Below are 20,766 nucleotides of genomic sequence, written 5' to 3' on the forward strand. Positions count from 1 at the left end.
ATAGATAGATAGATAGATAGATAGATAGATAGATAGATAGATAGATAGATCGATCTAAGGAATTACACTTTCACCATCAGCTTTCTTAAAAAATAGAAAATTATTGTGTAATATTTCACTAAACATTTTCATTTTGGGGTTTGATTTTTTAAAAAATCTCATTGCTGCCAAAAGGGTTTATTGAGAGAAAAAAAGGGGATAAAGAATTATAAACAGTAAAGTAAGTAGTTGTGGATTTATACCATAAAATAAATTATAGAGCTACCGTAGCAAACAGTAAGGAGACTAATTCCATAATTTTCCATAGCCCAGTGACCTCAACAACAGGCAATTCAGGACTACTTTTTAATTGCAGTCACAACTGGCTGATACACCATATGGCCAGCAGGGGCAACAGCATCAGATTCTTCTCTCATCTTGATTGGAGTGACATGATCTGGCTTATATTTAAAAGCATCATTCTACTGGCTATTGTTGAAAATAGACTTGGGGGTAGAATAGTAGAGCAAGGGTAGAAATAAGGAGACCAGTTTGGACATCACTGCAGTATTCCAAGTAAAAGATGACAGTGGCTTGGATGTGGTGGTAATAGTGGAGTTGGGGGAAAGAGGTCAGATTCTGGGTATAATTTGAAGGTAGAGCCAACAACATTTCCTGACTGATCGGATATGGGGTGAGCAAAAAAGGAGTAGAGGTTTCTGGTCTGAGCAGTAGGAAAAGAGAAACAGGATGGGGGAAAAGACGGAGTTGTTTTGGATGTTTCAGAAGTCTATTTGACCTCCAAGTAAAGATGTCAGCTACTTGTATTGGCACTTAAATATATGTGTCTGCAGTTCCGAAGAAAGGTCTGGCTTAGAGATGGAATTTTGGAAGTAGTCAGCATATAAAGTGTATTTAAAGCCATGAGAGTGGGTGAGATCACCTAGGAGTGAATAGAGATAAAGAGGTGTGAGGACCGAGACTCTAAGGCACGCTAACACTTCAGGGTCAGGGGGATGAGAAAGAATGATCAGAGATGACTGAGGAGGAGTAGCCAGTGACGTATAAGGAGAACCACAAGAAGATGGTGCCCTGGAAGCCATGAGAAGAAAGTGTTTCCAGTAGGAAAGAGTCACTGACTATTTATGCTGCTGAGAAGTCAAGTAGGATGAGCACTAAAAATTCACGGTTGGATTTGGCAACATGGATGTCAGTGTTTACCGTAACAATACCCATTATGTTTTTTCAAACAGCTAACTTGTTGGAACAAAAATAATACATTAAGTTGTTTGGACCCAACTACTTAATAAATGAAACTATTAGGTATTTCTTTTGGCCCAGAGACTTTGAAACAATTACTAAGATACCAAGAGAGTCACAAACAGAAAGTTTGAGAATATCTGTTTTAAAGGGTCACACTAAGTATTTTAAGAGGGGGAAGCTCCTCTTGCCTTTTCTTTGTCTCTGCTGAAAAGTTTGAGTTAGTAATTTTAAATCTGATCAGATTGCTACAGTGAATAAAATTGCCTTAGTGTGGTTCAATATAAAAAAAATAAAACCTTATCCTATGAAATGTCTGCAATACATCTTTGCATGAATTTTTCTTCTTGCCTCCATAGGTATGGTCTGAATATGCGTTGCTTGGCAGCTCGGGTCAACTATAAGACTCTGATTATCATCTGCACACTCTTCACTTTGGTCACAGTACTTTTGTGGAATAAATGTTCCAGCGATAAAGCGATCCAGTTTCCACGGCACTTGAGTAGTGGCTTCAGAGTGGATGGATTAGAAAAAAGAGCAGCAGCATCTGAGAGTAACAACTATGTGAACCACATGGCCAAACAGTCTGAGGAGGCATTCCCTCAGGAACAGCAGAAAGCACCCCCTGTTGTTGGGAGCTTCAACAGCAATGGGGGAAGCAAGGTGTTAGGGCTCAAATATGAAGAAATTGACTGTCTCATAAATGATGAACACACAATTAAAGGGAGACGAGAGGGAAATGAAGTCTTTCTTCCATTCACTTGGGTAGAGAAATATTTTGATGTATATGGAAAGGTGGTTCAATATGATGGCTATGATCGGTTTGAATTCTCTCATAGCTATTCCAAAGTCTATGCACAGAGAGCCCCGTATCACCCTGATGGTGTGTTTATGTCCTTTGAAGGCTACAATGTGGAAGTCCGGGACAGAGTCAAGTGCATAAGTGGGGTTGAAGGTTGGTATCTGCCTGCTCCACTGCATTTTTCTATCCTGATTGTGTTGAGGAGTAACAAGTTGTAGGTGTTAATTATCTAGCAAGTACATACATAGCTTACTATCAAGAGACCATTTGTCACTCTGACTTAGCAAGAAGGAACAGGTGAAGTCTGAACCTGGGGCAGTTTTCTGGATGATGTGATTTAAGGGCTGCAAGAAGATCATGCCTGATCAAATAGGATTATTTCATTAACCTGCCTCAGCATCTGAAATTCTCACCGGTAAGGTAAAGGCACAGCATCTCCAAAAATTTTGCATTAAAATATAGTTATTGTCCTATGAGAGGAGATGGGAACGGGAGAGACCAATGGACCAATTGGATTGTGTACCAATGCCATCTTGTTACCACATTAGCCAAGTATCATTTCTGGATGGAGGTTTAAAGTCCTCAGAACAAGATAACACATAGGCACCATTTTCTCTGACCTTTTATACTATACTCCTATAGTCTATTATATATTGTCTTTCAAATCTTATGGGTATAATCAGTACATTTTAGAATTTGTATTTCAAACCTAAGATTGATCAGAAAGCCAAATTGAATTTGACTTTAAAATATATCATTTAACCAAAGGAAAGAGCTTAGTGTGTTTTAAGATTGCTTAGTTTAAATTTTATTTTATTTTCCTCATTCTATAAAAAGTGATTTCAATATCTTAATATTTTAAGTTTTTTATAATATCTCTACCAAATGTTCACAAGAAGGAAGGGCCAAATTCACTTATATTCATACCACTTCAAGATAATTATTACCATTTTTGTATATTCTCTGCACGTCTTTGTATGTAGGCCTATGTCTTAACATAGTTGAAATGATACTTATACAACATTGTAATACTTATATACTATACTTAGCCATCACCAAACCTTTTCACATAAATTTTATAAAATGTATAAAATGTTTATATGTTGTATAAAATGTATAAGATGTTTAGATGCTAAAGAAAAAGTAAAAAGTACCCATAACCTTTGTTAAATAATATTTTGATATGTTTTTCCAATCTTTTTGTTGTTGTAGAGACACATTTTTTAAACAAGTTGGGATCATACTGTATGGTCAATTTATATTCTTTTTTCATCTAAACTATCTTGATTATTTCCCCTTGTTATTGAATATTTATTGACTATTTTAATGACTAGTATTCATAGTAAGAATATGCCATGGTACGTGTAATACTTGCAGCCTTTCTCTTTAGTTGGCTACTTAGGTCATTTCCAGTTTTTTGCTTTTATATGTAATGGTATAGATATTCATAGTTCATCATTTGCTATTTTAATTATAGTCTCGGAGTAGTTTCCTAGGAAATAAACTGCCGTGTCAAATAATATAAATTGATCTATAAACTGCCGTGTCAAATAATATAAATTGATCTGTTTTGCTAAACTGTTTTCCAAAAAGTTTGAACCTACTTGTGCCTCCAGGAAGGGTGCTCTTGTCACCCCACTCTTGCTGTCATGGAACATTGTTTTTTTAATCTGTTGTTTACAAAGGGATCTCATTCGCTTTCTGTAACCATCAGTGAGGCCACATACACTTTTCATATGCTTCTAATCATAATAAAATCTTGATCTTATTTCCCCTTTTTCTAATGTGATTAGTGGGTTCTTTAAATATTCATGTGAACTTTTCTATTTATAGTAAGGATAATGATACTTTGCTGCATTTGTTAAAGATTTTCTTCAGTTTGGTTGTCTTTCATTTTACTTATGATTTGTTAGTTTTAGTAGTTTTTAGTTGTATTTACTGAACTTACAGACTTTTTAAATTTTTTTTTTTTACTTCTTTTATGCTTAGAAAGTCATTGCCACATGATGATTGGCTATTCATCTGTATTTTCTCTAGTAGTTTTATTAGGGTTGTGTTTTTTTTTACATTCAAGTCTTTAGGCTAGCCAGATTGATTTATATTTTGTTAAAGGGTACAAGGTCAGGGTATAATTTCAGATTTTTCCTTTCACATGTATTGAATGATCTTTTTTCCCCAATGATTCATGATGCAGTCTTTATCGTTACGTTAAGCCATTTTGAATAGCAGAATAAGTTTCTGGCCTACTATTCTTGTTCATTGATCAGTCTGTCGATTCTTATGCTGGTCGCACATTGTTACAGTTATCACCCATCTTTAATGAGATCCTGTATAAACCTTCCTTTTATTAAGTGAAAATAATTCTATTTGAATGGAGTGGGGGGGGAGCCTGCCCTTGGAGAAAAAAATACAAGTCAAGAGCTTATCTGTAGCCTAGGTTTCTTAGCCCTTATGGTTCCTAAATCCTTAAACTGTTTTGAAACTACATCACACACATGGTTTTGTAGGTTTTAGCTTCTGCTGTGCCTATCTGATGCTTGTAGATTTATTTTAGAACTACAGAGAGGAGCTTATCTCTCAGCCCATAGACCATGATGCAACAATACAATATTCTGTGCAATGTAATATTATTGTATTTCCCATATAGAAAATTACTAAAACACTAATACCAAACATTTAAAAGTTTTGCTTAGAACCTTAAAGGGGTAATCCATTAATGAATTATGTCAAAAATCTATGGTTAAATGTGCAATTTTAATTCATTAAAAAAACACACCTTGTTCTCAAGAATTATATTTTGACATGAAGGATATGAAAAAGAATTGCAAGCTGTGTTTATACTTTAAGTTGCCTAGTTATAACTGGCTCCTTAAGCAAATACTTTAGCCATCACATGGTATATGTATTAGACCACATCTTGACTTTGGAGAGAGAGAGGAGTATGTAATTAACTTGAATGTTAATACAAACATTTAAGAAAATTTCATGATTAATATTTTAGGATGAACCTGTGGTAACATTATCTACGTGTATTTAAATTGTACAAAATTTGAATGTATGAAACAGGGTTATGAAACAGGACATCTATAGCTATGAGCAAAAGTTACACGTAAAAAGTCAATCCTTAAAAGATAATCTACAACATTGCATTGCTGTTAACAGATACTGAATGAGAGTGAAAAGAAACCTTCATTTTGTTTTTCATATCTGATTAATTTAATACTAGTTTTTTTTTAAGTAATTATGAAAACGGTATAATACAGAAGCTTAAAAGTTGCAGATAAGCCTATAACATGCCCCAGAGGTAAAACAGTAAAGAGTGGTGTTCAGAATACACTTGTAAGTGTCCAGACATGGTTATTTATTTTGTTTCTCTATTTTATAGGTGTACCTTTATCTACACAGTGGGGACCTCAAGGCTATTTCTACCCAATCCAGATTGCACAGTATGGGTTAAGTCATTACAGCAAGAATCTAACTGAGAAACCCCCTCACATAGAGGTATATGAAACAGCAGAAGACAGGGACAGAAACAGCAAGCCTAATGACTGGACCGTGCCAAAGGGGTGCTTTATGGCTAGTGTGGCTGATAAGTCTAGATTCACCAATGTTAAACAGTTCATTGCTCCAGGTAAGTGAGGTATTATTATATGTGCCTGCTAATTTTATGTTGATTTATGGCACCTGATACTCCCTTAAAATTGTTTTTATGGTTTTAAAAAGCACATTAGCAGACCCTTTATATCTATATAAAGAAACAAATGGTGTTACCCAAGTGAAATCCCTAGAAAAAGAACAGCTAAAAATCCAAGGTTATAAAAAAAAAACACTTACCGTGTGAAAAGCCAAACCATAGACTGAATATTTAGATCTCCTTCCGGGGATCTGTGTCCCATAGGAATGATGCTCCTTAGTTCATTTTAGTATTTCAGTACAGTATTTAATTCTTTAACTTTTAAACTATTTTGCATTAAGGTAGAAATTCTTTATAGAGCATGCCATCCTTTCCTTTGCCTGTTTTTTTACCAGCAGCTTTTTATTTTTTCAAGATATTACAGCATTAGCAACCAGGCCTGCTTCTCATATTGAGTTTTGTTAATGCAGTAGATTGTCTCAAACTTCATATAAAACCATTTCATTAATAAAATCATTTATAAAATCAAATTAACTTTATGCAACATTTCCCCTTTTAGTAAGACAGTCTCATTAATTAGCTTGTAATATATTTTTCTCCACTGATCAATATCCATGAGAATTAATGAGTCCATTACTTAAAAAGACAATGAAATAATTTTAGTTAGCACCTCAGGCTTAATTCTCTATGGGGAAATGTTGTCAAGAACAGAACTCCTTCCGCCCCACCCCCAACCTTTCAGTCGGTAAATAAAATGAGAGAAAAGGTTATAAGACCTCTTCTGTATTCTCTCCTTGTCCTTTATTGATGACCGTGTAATTCACAGACCTTGAAAGCCACAATACAAATCTACTCATTCTAGATGGCCTTAAGTAATAGATTTATGAGTGCTTAATGCAGTGCAAATAATGGGTGACCTTTAGTTTTTATTCTGTGACTAGAACTTCTTTTCTCCTATGGTATTCTGTGATATTCCAGTACATAGAGCCTCTTTGCTTGACTGGTGAGAAAGTATGTTGAGATGTTTAAGAATATGTAGCTTGTGATACCTAAGAGATTATTGTAGCAGAACATGATTAGACTTTGCAAAAGGACATTTGTTTGTACCCAAGGAGCTTATTTTTGCACTAATCAATAATGTTGTCTGGATTAGGGTAGAAAACAGCAGTCCTAATCTTGATCTCCTCAAATGCTGGCAAGTTTTCTAGAACAGTTCTTTGAACTCTATCCTATTTAAAGCAATAGATTTCATTGTGCACTTCTGGATGCCCTGGGTAATACAAAAGATAAGTCTCCTCATACTACGTGAGGGACCCTCACTTTACCTCTTCATTCTGCAGCCCATGGAGATAAAACTACTGCATCTATAACTACTATTGGTGGGAGTGTGCTAACTGGGAATGGGGTGCTTGTTTTGATATCTTGGGCATGCCTAGAGGTGCATTTGATCCAAGTGTTTGAGGGCAAGTGAGTTGGAATTACATGGGAGTTGTTGCTCAGAGCAGGAGAAGGGAATCAAAGAGGTGAGACTGTTGTATTGAAGACAGATATGGGAAGATGAGGCTTTTCAGAGGATGTAGACTTCATGGGAGATAAATTCAGAGAATCGCTGTTGAGAAGAAATTGCAACTGTATATAAAAGCATAGGCCTCAATGAAGTGAGTCTCTGGAGGACCAGGGGACAAATGCTGTTGGCCTTTTATTTTTTCTTTTCTTTTTGGGTCTTGAATTGTTTTCCCTGAAAGGAAATTAAGTTGTCTAGAAGAAAGAACCAGAACATGGGTCTGCATCATATTTTTATTCTTTTGTTTGTTGAATAATGTTTTGTTCCTCTGCCTAATTTTAAAATTGAATGAACTGAAACTTTATACCTGTCGTACTCTATTAAATTAAATTAGCTTTCCCTTTCCGGAAGCACTCTCTCCACTTCATTTGCATGACCTCACTTTCTCCCCTATCTCTGTGTAGCCATTCTTTCTCAGACTTCTTGTGAGCTTCTCTTCTTTTGCCTGGCCCTTATTGCTTGGTATTCCTCAAGGTTCTGAGTAAGGAGGACTTCTCACTGCACCCAGTAAACCTGTTGATTAAAACGAATGAATAATAATGGTTTGTGTTACGGGTGAAAACATTGATTTAAAGACTGTCCTTAAATGTTTATCGTCCTTTGTTACCTAAAGGGACATATACACTACCACATATGCCAAGAATAAACACTTGTAGTGACTACCAGGTTTAACTGCTCAGAGAGAAAAAGAGTCATGGATTTCAAAAAATGGAAAACCCAAAACTTTCTACTAATAGATTTAAAGCAGGGGTCTCCAGATAGCATAATACCTTCAGTAGAGCTCAGACCTTGCCTGCTGCATTTCCAAAGTGGTTGCCACAACCACACTCACATCCCATTTGCTACCATTTGGATCCTTCTGAGCAATGCTGACTACTTTAACTACTCTGTATATCTAGAAAATGGAAATTAAAAGACTTACAGGATTGTTGTGAAGACTACGATTGTCTGTTGGTTGATTCATGTCGGGAATTGGGACTTTGTCTCTTCTCCTGTGTGGCTCAGTAACCCCCTCTGGTGGTGATGGAGTTTTAGGAAAATAGTTTTTTTGAAAGGTTATATCCCGTGACATAATTTATTACTGAGTTCTTTGAACTAATCTGTTATAGTGAAACATAAGGTAATTGAGACCATATCATTTCATAGATTTGTATTCATAAAGTGAATTAGAATGGAATTCTGGGAGGAAAATAGGTTCAGCTTCCTCCCATTTGGACTAATAAAGTTGGATCACTGTTACCCAGTTTCGTGAGAATGGATGTCATGGTTAGTAATATTGCCTTATTAATGAGGCATTACCCTAAGAATGAAAAAATAAGGAACACTCAAGATAGCCTTCTCTACTGAATATAATTGAAACTTGAGCGATTCATCAGTCAATTCAGAATCCTGCAGTGTTTCAGAAATGTTGTATTGAGCGTCAGATTCCATTTTACCATAGATGTAGGAAAATGCTAGTTAAGAGATTGCATGTTGACATTTTTCCAGATAAAATGGATTTTTATTAGAAGTATGCTTCTGAAATCACTTTCTAAAAAGTCACTCAAAGCATCATTTGATGTGTAAATCTATCAAGATGTTCTCATTCCTTATACCACTTCCATGATTGTTCCATCAAATGGAATCATTAAGGACCTTGGATCAATTATATCCCACACTGGTAGAGTCCAGTGCAGGGGGAGTTGAACAGCCAACTCAACATGCTAAGACTCTCCAAGTTAATCACACTGTATACACTGTCATCAGTCCACATTTCGTCCTTGCTCCTGGTGACACACTGAAGATTTCCTCGAGAACTCCTCAAAGTGGATGTGATTCTGTGGCTATGTTTAAGAGAAATAACTCTTCCACCAATATTATGCTCATTAGAATGCCATATCCAGTATCATTTCTTTTTCACAGTCTTTGAACTTGGGTCCAGGAATCCTGGTTTCTGGTCCCTACTCTACCACTAGTTGGGGCAAACCTTTTAACCTTGCAAAGCTTCCATATCTTCATCTCTAAAATGGAAGTAGTAATTCCTGCTCTACCAGCCTCAGATTATTGTAAGGATCATTCGCGATAACACATGAGAATGTGTTTCGAAAATGTAAGTTTCATAGAGATCAAGGCATATTTACCTTTAAGGTTATATATAAAATATGCACTACCTATTTGGTGTTGTTGTTGTTCTTGCTGCTGCTGCTGCTGCTGATAGGTTGTAATACGCTCTGTTTCTTTTCTTGGTATATCTAGACCAGCAGTATTCAGAAAGTCAGCTTTCTGGGAACCCACCATCATTGTACTATAGATATGCAAGAGAGATTTCCTATTTGGTAATTTGCCAGACAAAACAGCTGTTACTATTTTATCAGTCTCTGAAAGCCAATGGCTTCAAAATAATAATAATCATAATCGCTATCAATGTTCACTTTGTTCTAAGCCACTGTCTTTTTTTTAATCCTCCCAATTACCTTACAAAGTAATATTATCTCTATTTAACATGTGAAGAAACAAGTTCAAAGAGCTATTTCATCTTGAACATCTCAAAGCTAGGAAGTAGAAGAGAAACAATTCAAACAAGGTTTTGTGGGGTTTGGGCTTTTTTTTTTTTTTTAACTCCAAATCCTATGCTTCTCCCTCATCCTCCCCCAGTATCCATCACTTCTTGTTGACTACCTGAGCCCATTACTTAATTTTCAGAAATTTTATTCACAATTCCAGCAAATATCTGAAAACAAACCGATCATTTTCAGCATCATTTAGTAATTAAGAGTGTATTGTGGAGGGGTGCCTGGCTGGCTCAGCTGGGAGAGTGTGCAACTCTTTTTTTTTTTTTTTTTTTTGTAAAGATTTTATTTATTTATTTGAGACAGAGAGAATGAGAGAGACAGAGAGCACATGAGAGGGGGAAGGGTCAGAGGGAGAAGCAGGCTCCCCGCTGAGCAGGAAGCCCGATGCGGGACTCGATCCCGGGACTCCAGGATCATGACCTGAGCCGAAGGCAGTCGCTCAATCAACTGAGCCACCCAGGCGCCCCGAGTGTGCAACTCTTGATCTTGGAGTCAGGAGTTCGAGCCCCACATTGGGTATAGAGATTACAAAAAAAGTAAACAAACTTAAAAAAAAAAGTGTGTATTGTGGAGCCAGACTAGGCAACCTAGGTTCAGCATTTTGTATCTTAAATTCCCTGTGTCTCAGTTTGTCAGCCATTGGATAAGAGTAATAATAGCACTACTCTTGCAATTGTTATGAGGATTAAAATAGAGTTAATATGAGGAATAAATGAGTTAATGTGAGTTAATATAATATATAAATTAGAACATAGTAAATATCTACTAAATGTTAATTAAATAAAAAAATTTAATTCGTGTGTAATCTAGCTTCTCACAAAATGTGCTGAGCCAATTTTGTTTTTTTTTTTTCTTTTTATAAAATGGATATATTAGAACAGTCATTGATTATTGATCAGCTAGCATTTGATCTAGAAAAGGCAGTTTGATCAACAGTACCTTATCCATTTGCTCTTAACCCTCTAATGTAAATTAGGCCTGATGCTTGAAAGCCATCATGGACTCATCAATTCTATCATTTGTTTATGGTTACTTTAGTAAAATGATGATGATGATGATGATAGGACACAAAATATTGAAGTGTTAATTTTGTGTGGCTAGTGGTTATCAAAGATGAATTGCAATTAACTTTTAATACAAAGAGCTTTTCTTTTAACTAGCCTTTGTTGGTATGTTTTTCCCCTACAGAAACCAGTGAAGGTGTATCCTTGCAACTGGGGAACACAAAAGATTTTATTATTTCATTTGACCTCAAGTTCTTGACAAATGGAAGTGTGTCCGTGGTTCTAGAGACCACAGAAAAAAATCAGCTCTTCACTGTACATTATGTCTCAAATACCCAACTAATTGCTTTTAAAGAAAGAGACATATACTATGGCATTGGGCCTAGAACTTCATGGAGCACGGTTACAAGGGACCTGGTCACTGACCTCAGGAAAGGAGTGGGTCTTTCCAACACAAAAGCTGTCAAGCCAACCAAAATAATGCCCAAAAAGGTGGTTAGGTTGATTGCAAAAGGGAAAGGATTCCTCGACAACATTACCATCTCCACCACAGCCCACATGGCCGCATTCTTTGCTGCCAGTGATTGGCTGGTAAGGAACCAGGATGAGAAAGGTGGCTGGCCAATTATGGTGACCCGTAAGTTAGGAGAGGGGTTCAAGTCTTTAGAGCCAGGGTGGTACTCTGCCATGGCCCAAGGGCAAGCCATTTCTACATTAGTCAGGGCCTATCTGTTGACAAAAGACCATTTATTCCTCAGTTCAGCTTTAAGGGCAACAGCCCCTTACAAGTTTCTGTCAGAGCAGCATGGAGTTAAGGCTGTGTTTATGAATAAACACGACTGGTATGAAGAATATCCAACCACACCTAGCTCTTTCGTTTTAAATGGCTTTATGTATTCTTTAATTGGGCTGTATGACTTAAAAGAAACTGCAGGGGAAAAACTTGGGAAAGAAGCAAGGTCCTTGTACGAGCGAGGCATGGAATCTCTTAAAGCCATGCTCCCCTTGTATGACACTGGCTCAGGGACCATCTATGACCTCCGCCACTTCATGCTTGGCATTGCCCCCAACCTGGCCCGCTGGGACTACCACACCACCCACATCAATCAGCTGCAGCTACTCAGCACCATCGATGAGTCCCCAGTCTTCAAAGAATTTGTCAAGAGGTGGAAAAGCTACCTTAAAGGCAGCAGGGCAAAGCACAACTAGAGCTCAGAACCAAAATCGTCTTTCAGCCTCTGCCGTACACAAAAACCATGGGCTCTATCTCAGCAGAGCTTAGGCACGTTTTAAAAGGTGGTATGCTAGGTTTTTGTGGATTACATCGAAGTGATAAACCAGTCTTCTGAGATAATTGCATTCTATGGGTTGGGTGTTTCAAAACATAGGTGGCACTTGGAGCAGAAAAGTGTTTAGTCGATGGCTGAACAGAGATGTTTAACTTTGCCTTGCTTATTACATAACGTCTACAGTTCCACAGACAGTCCAGTCCCCCTGGGTCTGGGGAAGACACTGGTAAGTAGCTGTTACTGGCCAACTGTCCGGCACTTACCTGAAAACTTAGTATGGGTCTCTTTTAAAATGTGATGATTTATGTTTATGTTGGAAACAAACTTTAAAAAATAATGTGCTGTAATACAGTAAATGTGTACTCGCAGCCTGAATAGTGGACTGTGTGCAACTTTTTAAAATGATGTTTCTTTTCTACAGATTAATTTCTTGGCGAATTTCGTGTTGCGTTTCTTGAATTTGTTATATATGGAGAATATTTTGAATGTACGGTTTTCTTGAAATGTGTAAATTAAAAACCAGTGTTCAGGCTTCACAGTTATATAACGTAAGCACAACTAAAACAAAACTTGTTGACTGCACAAGAAATCACAAAAACGTTATGTTTTATGAAACTTGATCTACAATCAGTAAAGATTTGATAATCAGCCGATCCCTCCCCACCCCCGCTGTGATGGTTTCTTTTTGTCACTGTCTAGAATTCTGTATTTCATTTCAGACTATACTTGAGAGTTTTGTCTATTTTGGGGGACATTTTTGGGACATTGTGGAAATTTTATTGGAGGAAGGGGCTAATCCATTCCCACTACCATTTCAGGATTTTTTTTTCCCCCTCTTTAAAGAAAAATACTACGTCAGATATTACATACAAGAATCATGGCAGGTTTTTTCCCTACTTTTGGATCATTCTTGGTCATCAACTTTCCAGACCATTGACTCTGCACATGAGTGTTTTTCCTTTGCAATTTTAATTTTAAATTATTTCAGCTCTTGGATAGAAGTGATTGATGCTACCACGTTTGCTGTACATGTGTAACCAGACCTTTGTTTGGGTTTTCTATCCCACTATACCTTACCTCACATAAATAGGTTTCACAACCCTTGTACCCTGGGCAGTGTCTGCTATAGGGTTTTAGGCATTATCAAAATCAAGCGAGGTTGATTTTGTTGTTTTTGTTGAATGTATGACAGTACACTAAATGAATACTGTAACTTATACAGATTGAAATATGAGACCCCACACTTTCAGGAGACTGAGTCTGACAAACACATCGCAGTTTGTCTGTGACCTGTATTAAAGGCACATCAAGAGCCACGTGGGCACTTGCCTACGTACTGCATCTTAAATCGAACTCAGCCTCCCGACACTACTTAGAAACCAGAAACTATATACACATCTATGAATAGAATAAACATGCAAAATATATATATTAGTGGCAAAGGGAGCAGGAGCAGAGAAGACAATATAGATGTACACTGAAGACAGTAGTAAACCGGCCACGGAGAAGGAAGCTTAAACTCCCACGTTACGTGACCACAACTCTCTTCCTCCCACAACACGACAGTTGTGGGTTATTGAGCTTCCCCCTGGCTTTTGACCTTTATCGTTCTTAGACATGATTAGATGTCTCCACAAGAATATCTGGACTCCTTTTTTTATTTCAGTGCCCCAACATAAACTTTCTCCAATCGGGAAACCCTTTGCCCTTCATCTCACTTGTTATTACTGAGAGCAGTCCAGACTTCTGCCTTGTGTTTGCATACTGGTCCTTCAGACTAAGGGAATCCACCAAAACAGCACGGTACTGCTTCCGAGACAAATATCAGTGCCTTAACAATGTGGCTGTCCTTTTCCACTGAAAAAGGAAAGACATTTTGATCTAGAAATGACATTGCTGTTTCACTGCTGTTGGTTTCACACTGCCTTCCACGTTGCAACAGCAACTTGATTTTTCTTGTGATCCCAGATTTTTCTAAGAGGATGAGTTGAACCTGTGGCAGCTCCGCCAGCGTACACCAGTGGTTCTCCAGCTTCGGGTGCCTCCGAATCACCTGGGAGCTTCCTGAGCTACAGAGGCCGACAGTCACTAAGTCTGCCTGGGAAGCAGGATAGTCTGCATTTTTAACAAGCATTCGGATCTTTCTGGTGCAGGTGATCTGCGGGGCAGACGTGGAGGAACACTGCCCAAGACCATCAATCGCATTTTTGTTCCGAAACACCTACAGCGTTCTTTATAGGTTTTTAAATCATGTAAAATGTTTACTTATTCTGAGCATAGAGAGAATGGGGAAGGTATTTTAGAGTTTTATTTTGTTTTGTTTCTTTAAATTTTTCTTTGTTTCCAGATAATGAGTATTCGTTTTTCACACTTGAGTTAGCTTTGATGTCAAATTAAATCTGTTGCCACTTCAGTTGTAAAGCCAGCCCAAAGTTTCCAGATGAAGGTCAAGTTTGACCCTTTGGGATTGTTGTACATAAAGGCTTCATCCAAAAACCATCCAGTGTAGGTGAGCAGATACAGAAACGGCACAAGCACAGCTCTCCAGATGTGGCAGTCCTTTCCTCCGCCAGGTGCGGACTCTCGCTGAAAGCTGCTGTTTTCTTCCTTGTTGCAGTTGTTGTTCTTGTTTCTCCTCCGTTGCACATGTGGGTTAGAGACCATGTGTCAAATATGCAATAAAGTGTTTACTGGATGCCCTGCTGAAGGGTGGTCCTTTGTAAAGCTGTACAGACTTTGCGGTTTAAGCACAATGTGCACATGCTAGTTTTCTATACAGCAAAACTTGATTTTTTGCAGATGGAAAGGTATTTTGTTTCTATACAAAGTAAATGGATTGTTTGTGCTTCATGTAAAGCTGCTTTATAAAATTGTAAAATAAAGTTTTTATCTTCAAAGGAATATACGTGGATATTTGTTCCTTCTTTAATCTGGTTTTTTGTGTGTGTGTGTGTGTGCCCAGCAAGTGGATTTCTGACCATTTTCTGTTCAACCGGTGACAACTAGTCAGGCAACAGATGTTCACGAGAGGTGTATGAGGCCCTGTAAGACAAAGTGGGGAAGAGCCTGTCACGTGAGCCTCACCCCTAGGAGGTGTCAGGTACATGGGGACACAGTGTCCACAGAACAGTTTCAGAAAGAGAAAATGCCAAATCGTGTGGTTGTCAGGGAATGTATTGTGGAGGAGACAGAGCCTAAGTGGGGCCTTCGGGCCTGGGGACCAGGTAGAAGAAGAGGAGGGGGTAACAGGAGCAAAAACAGGGTGCATGGCAGCTGTGAGGGTGCCCTTTCCCAGGCTCATTCAGACTGGTCACCATTTTTGTCTGATTTTGATTTATTTGGAAGTTTGTCCTTCCTGTATTTTCTATACTTGTGTCTTCTCCAGATCAGTAAGCATTGTTTAATCCTTTTCCCCCTCTTCTTCTCCGAGAGTAATGATATAGGCTCCCCAAATGCATATAAAACCAGAGACCAGTCTGGGTTTATGTTGTGTTTCCTTGCACATTATTTTTGGGGTTATAAGCATTCTGCACCATTTGTATAATGGAATTTCAATGGGTCACCAACTTCTTCTAGCTGATGGGTGCACATATTTTGTCAACATCCTTGGTGTCTCTTTTTTGTCTCTTCTCAGTTGGGAAACAGCCATAGGTTGCAAGCAGTTCTGGGTCTGGATGAGGTCTCAGTCTGCTCTTGCTTTGATTTTGCTGTTTATAACCAAACTGTTAACACACTGGCCATTCTGCTGTAGCACACGAAACCTCAGATATTTGCCTCCCCATTGACCTTGAGAGGGGACAGACCCTCCCTGGCATGGAGGACTTATTCCACAGTCTGATGAGCTCTTCTTTCCTGAGAATGCCTCCTCCCCGCAGGGCCCTGACAGCTGATGTGTGCCCTGTGACCCTGCCGCCTCTTAGCAGGACCACGGGGCGAGGGGTGAGTCCCTCACTCAAGCTGGGCCAGTGAGTCTCTTCCCCAGGAATCCGAAATTGGGATAGATTAGAAAACTGAAGCAGATACGCCATGAAAAGCAGAGATGAAAACAGAATCTTGACAGCGCTCCAGGCCCTGGATCCAGCGCATTTCTGAGGCCAGCTGCGTCCTTCCAGTGTCGCGAGCTACCACTGTATCCTTAGGATGCATTCCTTATGTGTGCTTAAGTTGGCTGGATTTGATTTCCGTTACTTAGAATAACAAGCCCTGATTAATAACACAGTGTCTGTGTTACAGAGAAATGTATAATGTAAATTCTACATTACATACATTTTCCTCCAGTCTGGACCACCGTATTTCCTAGGGCTGCCGTAACAAAATACCACAGGCTAAGGGGCTTAAGCAAGGGAAATTTATTTTCTAACATCTTTGGAGCCTAAATCCAAAATCAAGGTGTCAACAGGTTTGGTTTCTTCTGAAGCCTCTTGGCTTGTAGACGGCTGCCTTGCTATGTCCTTACATGGTCGCCCCCTGTGTGTTGTCTGTGTCCTAGTCTCTTCTTATACGGACACCAGTCATATTGAATTCAGGCCCATTCATATGACCTCATTTTACCTTAATTACCTTCTCAAAGGTCCTATCTCCAAACACAGTCACAACCTGAGGTCCTAGAGGTTAGGACTTCAACATGGATTTTGGGGGAAGTACACAATCAGCTCATAACAACCACTCTTCACTCTTAAGTGCAGAGAAACGGAATGAGCCAGGGATACCATTTAATTAGTTGATAACCAGCCAAGGCCAAAATTCTGAGAACTTTAGGGAACATTAGATGGGCAGAAATTTATACTTGAGACTCAGGAGACAGGGCTCCCTGGCTCTCAACTCCTGTCTCGTAATACAGTCCAATAAGAGAGACTAATCGATCTTCAAGTTATTTAGAAACTAATAAAAGGTAACCACTAAACTTAAGCAGTGGTGTTAAAAAAAATACACAGACCCCAACATCAGCTGCTAGATTCTTAGTCTTCCTACCCTTTGCCATTCCCATTAGCCCATTCTGAATACAGAACTCTGAGGTATTAAAAACAGATAGGTACAGCGTGTATCAAAATTGCAAGTTAGGGGCGCCTGGGTGGCTCAGTTGGTTAAGCGACTGCCTTCAGCTCAGGTCATGATTCTGGAGTCCCGGGATCGAGTCCCGCATCGGGCTCCCTGCTCGGCAGGGAGTCTGCTTCTCCCTCTGACCCTCCTCCCTCTCATGCTCTCTGTCTCTCATTCTCTCTCTCTCAAATAAATAAATAAAATCTTTAAAAAAAAAATTGCAAGTTATAGTGAGATTTGTTTAAGGACAACTTTTAAAAAATCTCAAGTCTGCATTATTGTAACTGTTACAAATAGTTAACAATATAGGGATAAAATATTGCTTTTCATTATACCAACCCATCAAAGATATCAAATTGAAAATGGATGTGCATTTAAATGTATTGGTGATGAATTTGAATGTTCGCTGCTCACTTTCTGGTGAAAAGAGCTACATTTGCCATCTGGTGAGCGTGATTGGTAACTTGTGTGTGTGTGCTGCATTTCCTGAATGTTAAGTAGCAGCAACACTGTGTAATTTTGCTAATCCTTTTCCAGGAGTAGGATTTTGGGAAATGACAGGGCTGCAAAGCACACCAAGGAGGAGTGTGTGAAGGCTCAGAAATCGAGCAGCCCAGGAACTGATGGCAGACACACAGTTGAGGTAGGATATTATGGGGCAACCCCACGCTTGTGGCAACTGAGCTCACCCGACCCCCCCCCCCCCACCGCCCAGCAGAGCTGGTATTTTCTTGGGGTTCTGCTCTGTTCTCATCTGCATCTCATGGAAGCACTGAGATAAGAAGGGCTGCTCTGTTTCAGTTTCGAAAATCTGGTAAAGAGCATTAATCTCTTTGGGGACTAGAGGAAGGAAGGAAGTCCCCGGGGCCAGGTGGGGGTAGGGATGTCTTGGCAAAAGTGCATGGTTTTAATTTAATGCCTGTTAACTTTGTCTTTCCTCTTTAACACCACTGAAATTAAATCTCTGTAGTTCAATTGGAGTGGAAGGCCCCAAAGTAATTCTCAAATCCCATCAATGGTGTGACAAGGTAATCAGGAGGAGAGTGTATCTTCTCTACTCCTGCAGGCAACAACAAGAGGCACCATCTCCATCTGGAAGTACCCAACAGAAGATATTAACCCGGCAACTGCCTGTGCCCTTGAATGAATATTCTGAGTTCTTAGTGTCTGGGTACAGCAAACTACGGTTTTGATTGGTCTTTCTTGATGCTCTTTGCACAAGCACCATTGTAGGTGCTCCCAGACTCTCACAGCTTCCCATGAGTGAAAGCTTTCTCTGGTGGGGGGTGGGGGGTGGTGAGAAAACAGGATGTTCTTTGAGTAACTTGCTCAAGGTTATGCAGTTCTTTTCACTAAACACTTCCTGAACACCTTCCTGCCAATCCTGTGCTACCTGCCAACAAGAAACATTGAGAAGATCCTATTCCTGCCTTGAATTGCAGCCTGGAATGCTCTTCCTCTGGTAGGCTTGGGGTAACCTTCCCTTTCCAAAATCAAAGACCAAGCAATAATGACAATACTAACAGCTAAAGTGGCCAAGTGCCCACAGGCTTTTGCAAAAGGACTCTGCATGCCTTCTTTCTAATTCCTTTGACAATCTTGGGAAGAGGTATTAAGTGAACCGTAGAGCTGACGAAACAAACTTGAAGAAGTTAAGCAACTTGCTAGGGGTTCTTCAGTTATTTCACAAACCAAGGTCTAGAAGCCAGGTTCGGTGTTCTGAACCACCGTCCTGAGGCCATGACCATCTCTGCTTGCTCGTGGCTCCACCCCAGCAGCCCTGCAGTGTGCTCATCCAGGGCTGCAGCTCTCCCAGGGATGAGAAAGCCCCAGCAGATGAGCAAATTAGCCCGTTTCATCACAGACTCTATCAGGTCTGCTGAAATTGGTACTTGTTCCATTAAATGATTAGAAGAGTCCAGAAACAGGAGGTTATTTCTCGATCAAGTCTCCTTGGTATGTGCCCCATTTCTTCAGCATCCCTGGACTGTCTGTTTACATTCGATTGTGAATGACCTGGCATTACAGCCCCTCTGTAGCCTCTCTACCACACCCTCCTGTGTTTACTGTCTTCCCTAACGGACTTGGAAAAGCTGTATCTATTACAGAGTAAGATGTAGTAGAGTGTGTGTGCGCGTGCGCATGCACACAGATGCACAGAAGACACCTGGAAGGAGTCGCAGTGAAGTTTCCAGACGCTGCTGGCTGCTGGAGATGCAATGATGAGTAAGAATAAGTCCCTTCCCCCTACAAGTCTGCGAGTAACAGATTCAGGACGTACACATTTTTTATTTGCTATGAAAACAAAACAAAGCAGGTTTATGACAAATTCCAAATCAGAGTTTGAATTAATGAGATTCTAAACTTTCCTACATTCAACTTTTTAGAGTCTTTTCCTTATTTTAGCTTATCCTCAGAGTGGTCCTAAGGGGCCAACCGAGTGGGCATCTCCTTTCAACGCGGGAGCAGGGGCTCGGGGTGTGCTGGTGTTCCGGGGTCCATGGTCTGTGGCGGAGCTGGACTGAAGCCAGTCTCTTCTGTCTCTTCGTCATGTGCTGTCGCCACAGCCTGTCGGGGAGTTTAGAAGGGGGCCCCCAGCGTCTGTGCCGCCTGGAGTGGCCCCGGGCAGGGCCTTGCCTTGTCTCCTTCGACCCCGGGCTTGGCACTTCTCTCTCGGTTTCTGTTTCTCTTTGGTCATCAGTCATCTATCTCCTCACATGTAAGCTCTTACATTACAGAAGAAAGTGACCCAGAAAACCACCCAAAGGTCTGCCTGTCTGTTGCCTGGCTGCCTTCTTTAAAGCTGGGTTTTTACTTAAAGAAGATTAAATTTTAAAGGGGAAAAAATATTCTATCTTAAAGTGCTGAGGTGGCGTGGTGAGATGTGGTTGGATAGAGGATAGCTGTGCAGCCGACTGGCTGTGCAGGGGGAGGGGTGGGGAGGGAGCAGGACAACTCTGAGGTGGGCTCAGATGGGAGGTCTCAATGTGCTCACAGGGGTCTCCTGAAGACCAGGTTCCCACCTGGGCCTAAGAGCAGTGCCTTTCCCAGGCTGTGCTCCACCTGAGGTCTTCCTGGACACCAAGCTCCAGCCTCAGGGCATTTGCACAGCCATTCTTCCTGCCTGGAACTGTTTCCCAGGTTTTCAGGGGCTGGCTGCTTCTCCTCATTCAGACGTCAGCTCCAGTCTCAGGTCCTTGATGAGGCCTTCTCTGAGCACCCAGCTAAGGCAGCCTCCCAAACACCCCTGCCACAGTACCCCACTTTATATGTGTGCATAGCCTTTCTCACCAGCAGAAATGGGCTTGTTCACGTGTTGGTTCACCTGTGCACTGCCCCCCCCCCCCGCCCCCACTGGCGTGCAGCCTCCTTGATAGGAGGAGCCTGACTCTTTTTGGTCTCTACCTTATTCCTAGCACCTAACACAAAGCCTGGCCCATAGAATGAACTCCATGAATGGTGCATGGGTGGTTGAACGAATGAATGAATGAAGCTTCAAAGAATTGAGGGGGCTTGGGAACTAGTTTTCTCCTTACAACATTCTGACAGAGTTTCTTGCACCCTCCAGCGTTAGCATAGCGTCACCCAGGAGCTTGCTGGAAATGAAGAATCTTAGCTCCACCCAAACCTACTGAATCAGAG

At 40.1% G+C, this 20,766-nt stretch overlaps 1 protein-coding gene across 2 annotated transcripts in view; it reads left to right on the forward strand.

The window, feature by feature from the left end:
* The window catches only part of GLCE (glucuronic acid epimerase), a 117,265-nt gene extending 102,286 nt beyond the window's left edge, over positions 1-14,979 (forward strand). The window contains exons 2-4 of one of the 2 annotated variants that reach the window (XM_021693971.2): positions 1,599-2,194; positions 5,427-5,672; positions 10,980-14,979. In XM_021693971.2, coding sequence (XP_021549646.1) covers positions 1,612-2,194; positions 5,427-5,672; positions 10,980-12,004 — 1,854 coding nt within the window. In that variant the 5' untranslated portion in view covers positions 1,599-1,611 and the 3' untranslated portion in view covers positions 12,005-14,979. Of the gene's footprint in view, positions 1-1,572; positions 2,195-5,426; positions 5,673-10,979 lie in introns of those variants that run through there. The other variant, XM_044918434.1, reaches the window with a different exon arrangement.
* The last annotated feature ends 5,787 nt before the right edge of the window (positions 14,980-20,766 follow it).

The sequence above is a fragment of the Neomonachus schauinslandi genome, chromosome 9 (assembly GCF_002201575.2).
Source record: "Neomonachus schauinslandi chromosome 9, ASM220157v2, whole genome shotgun sequence".
In the NCBI taxonomy this organism is placed as follows: domain Eukaryota; kingdom Metazoa; phylum Chordata; class Mammalia; order Carnivora; family Phocidae; genus Neomonachus; species Neomonachus schauinslandi.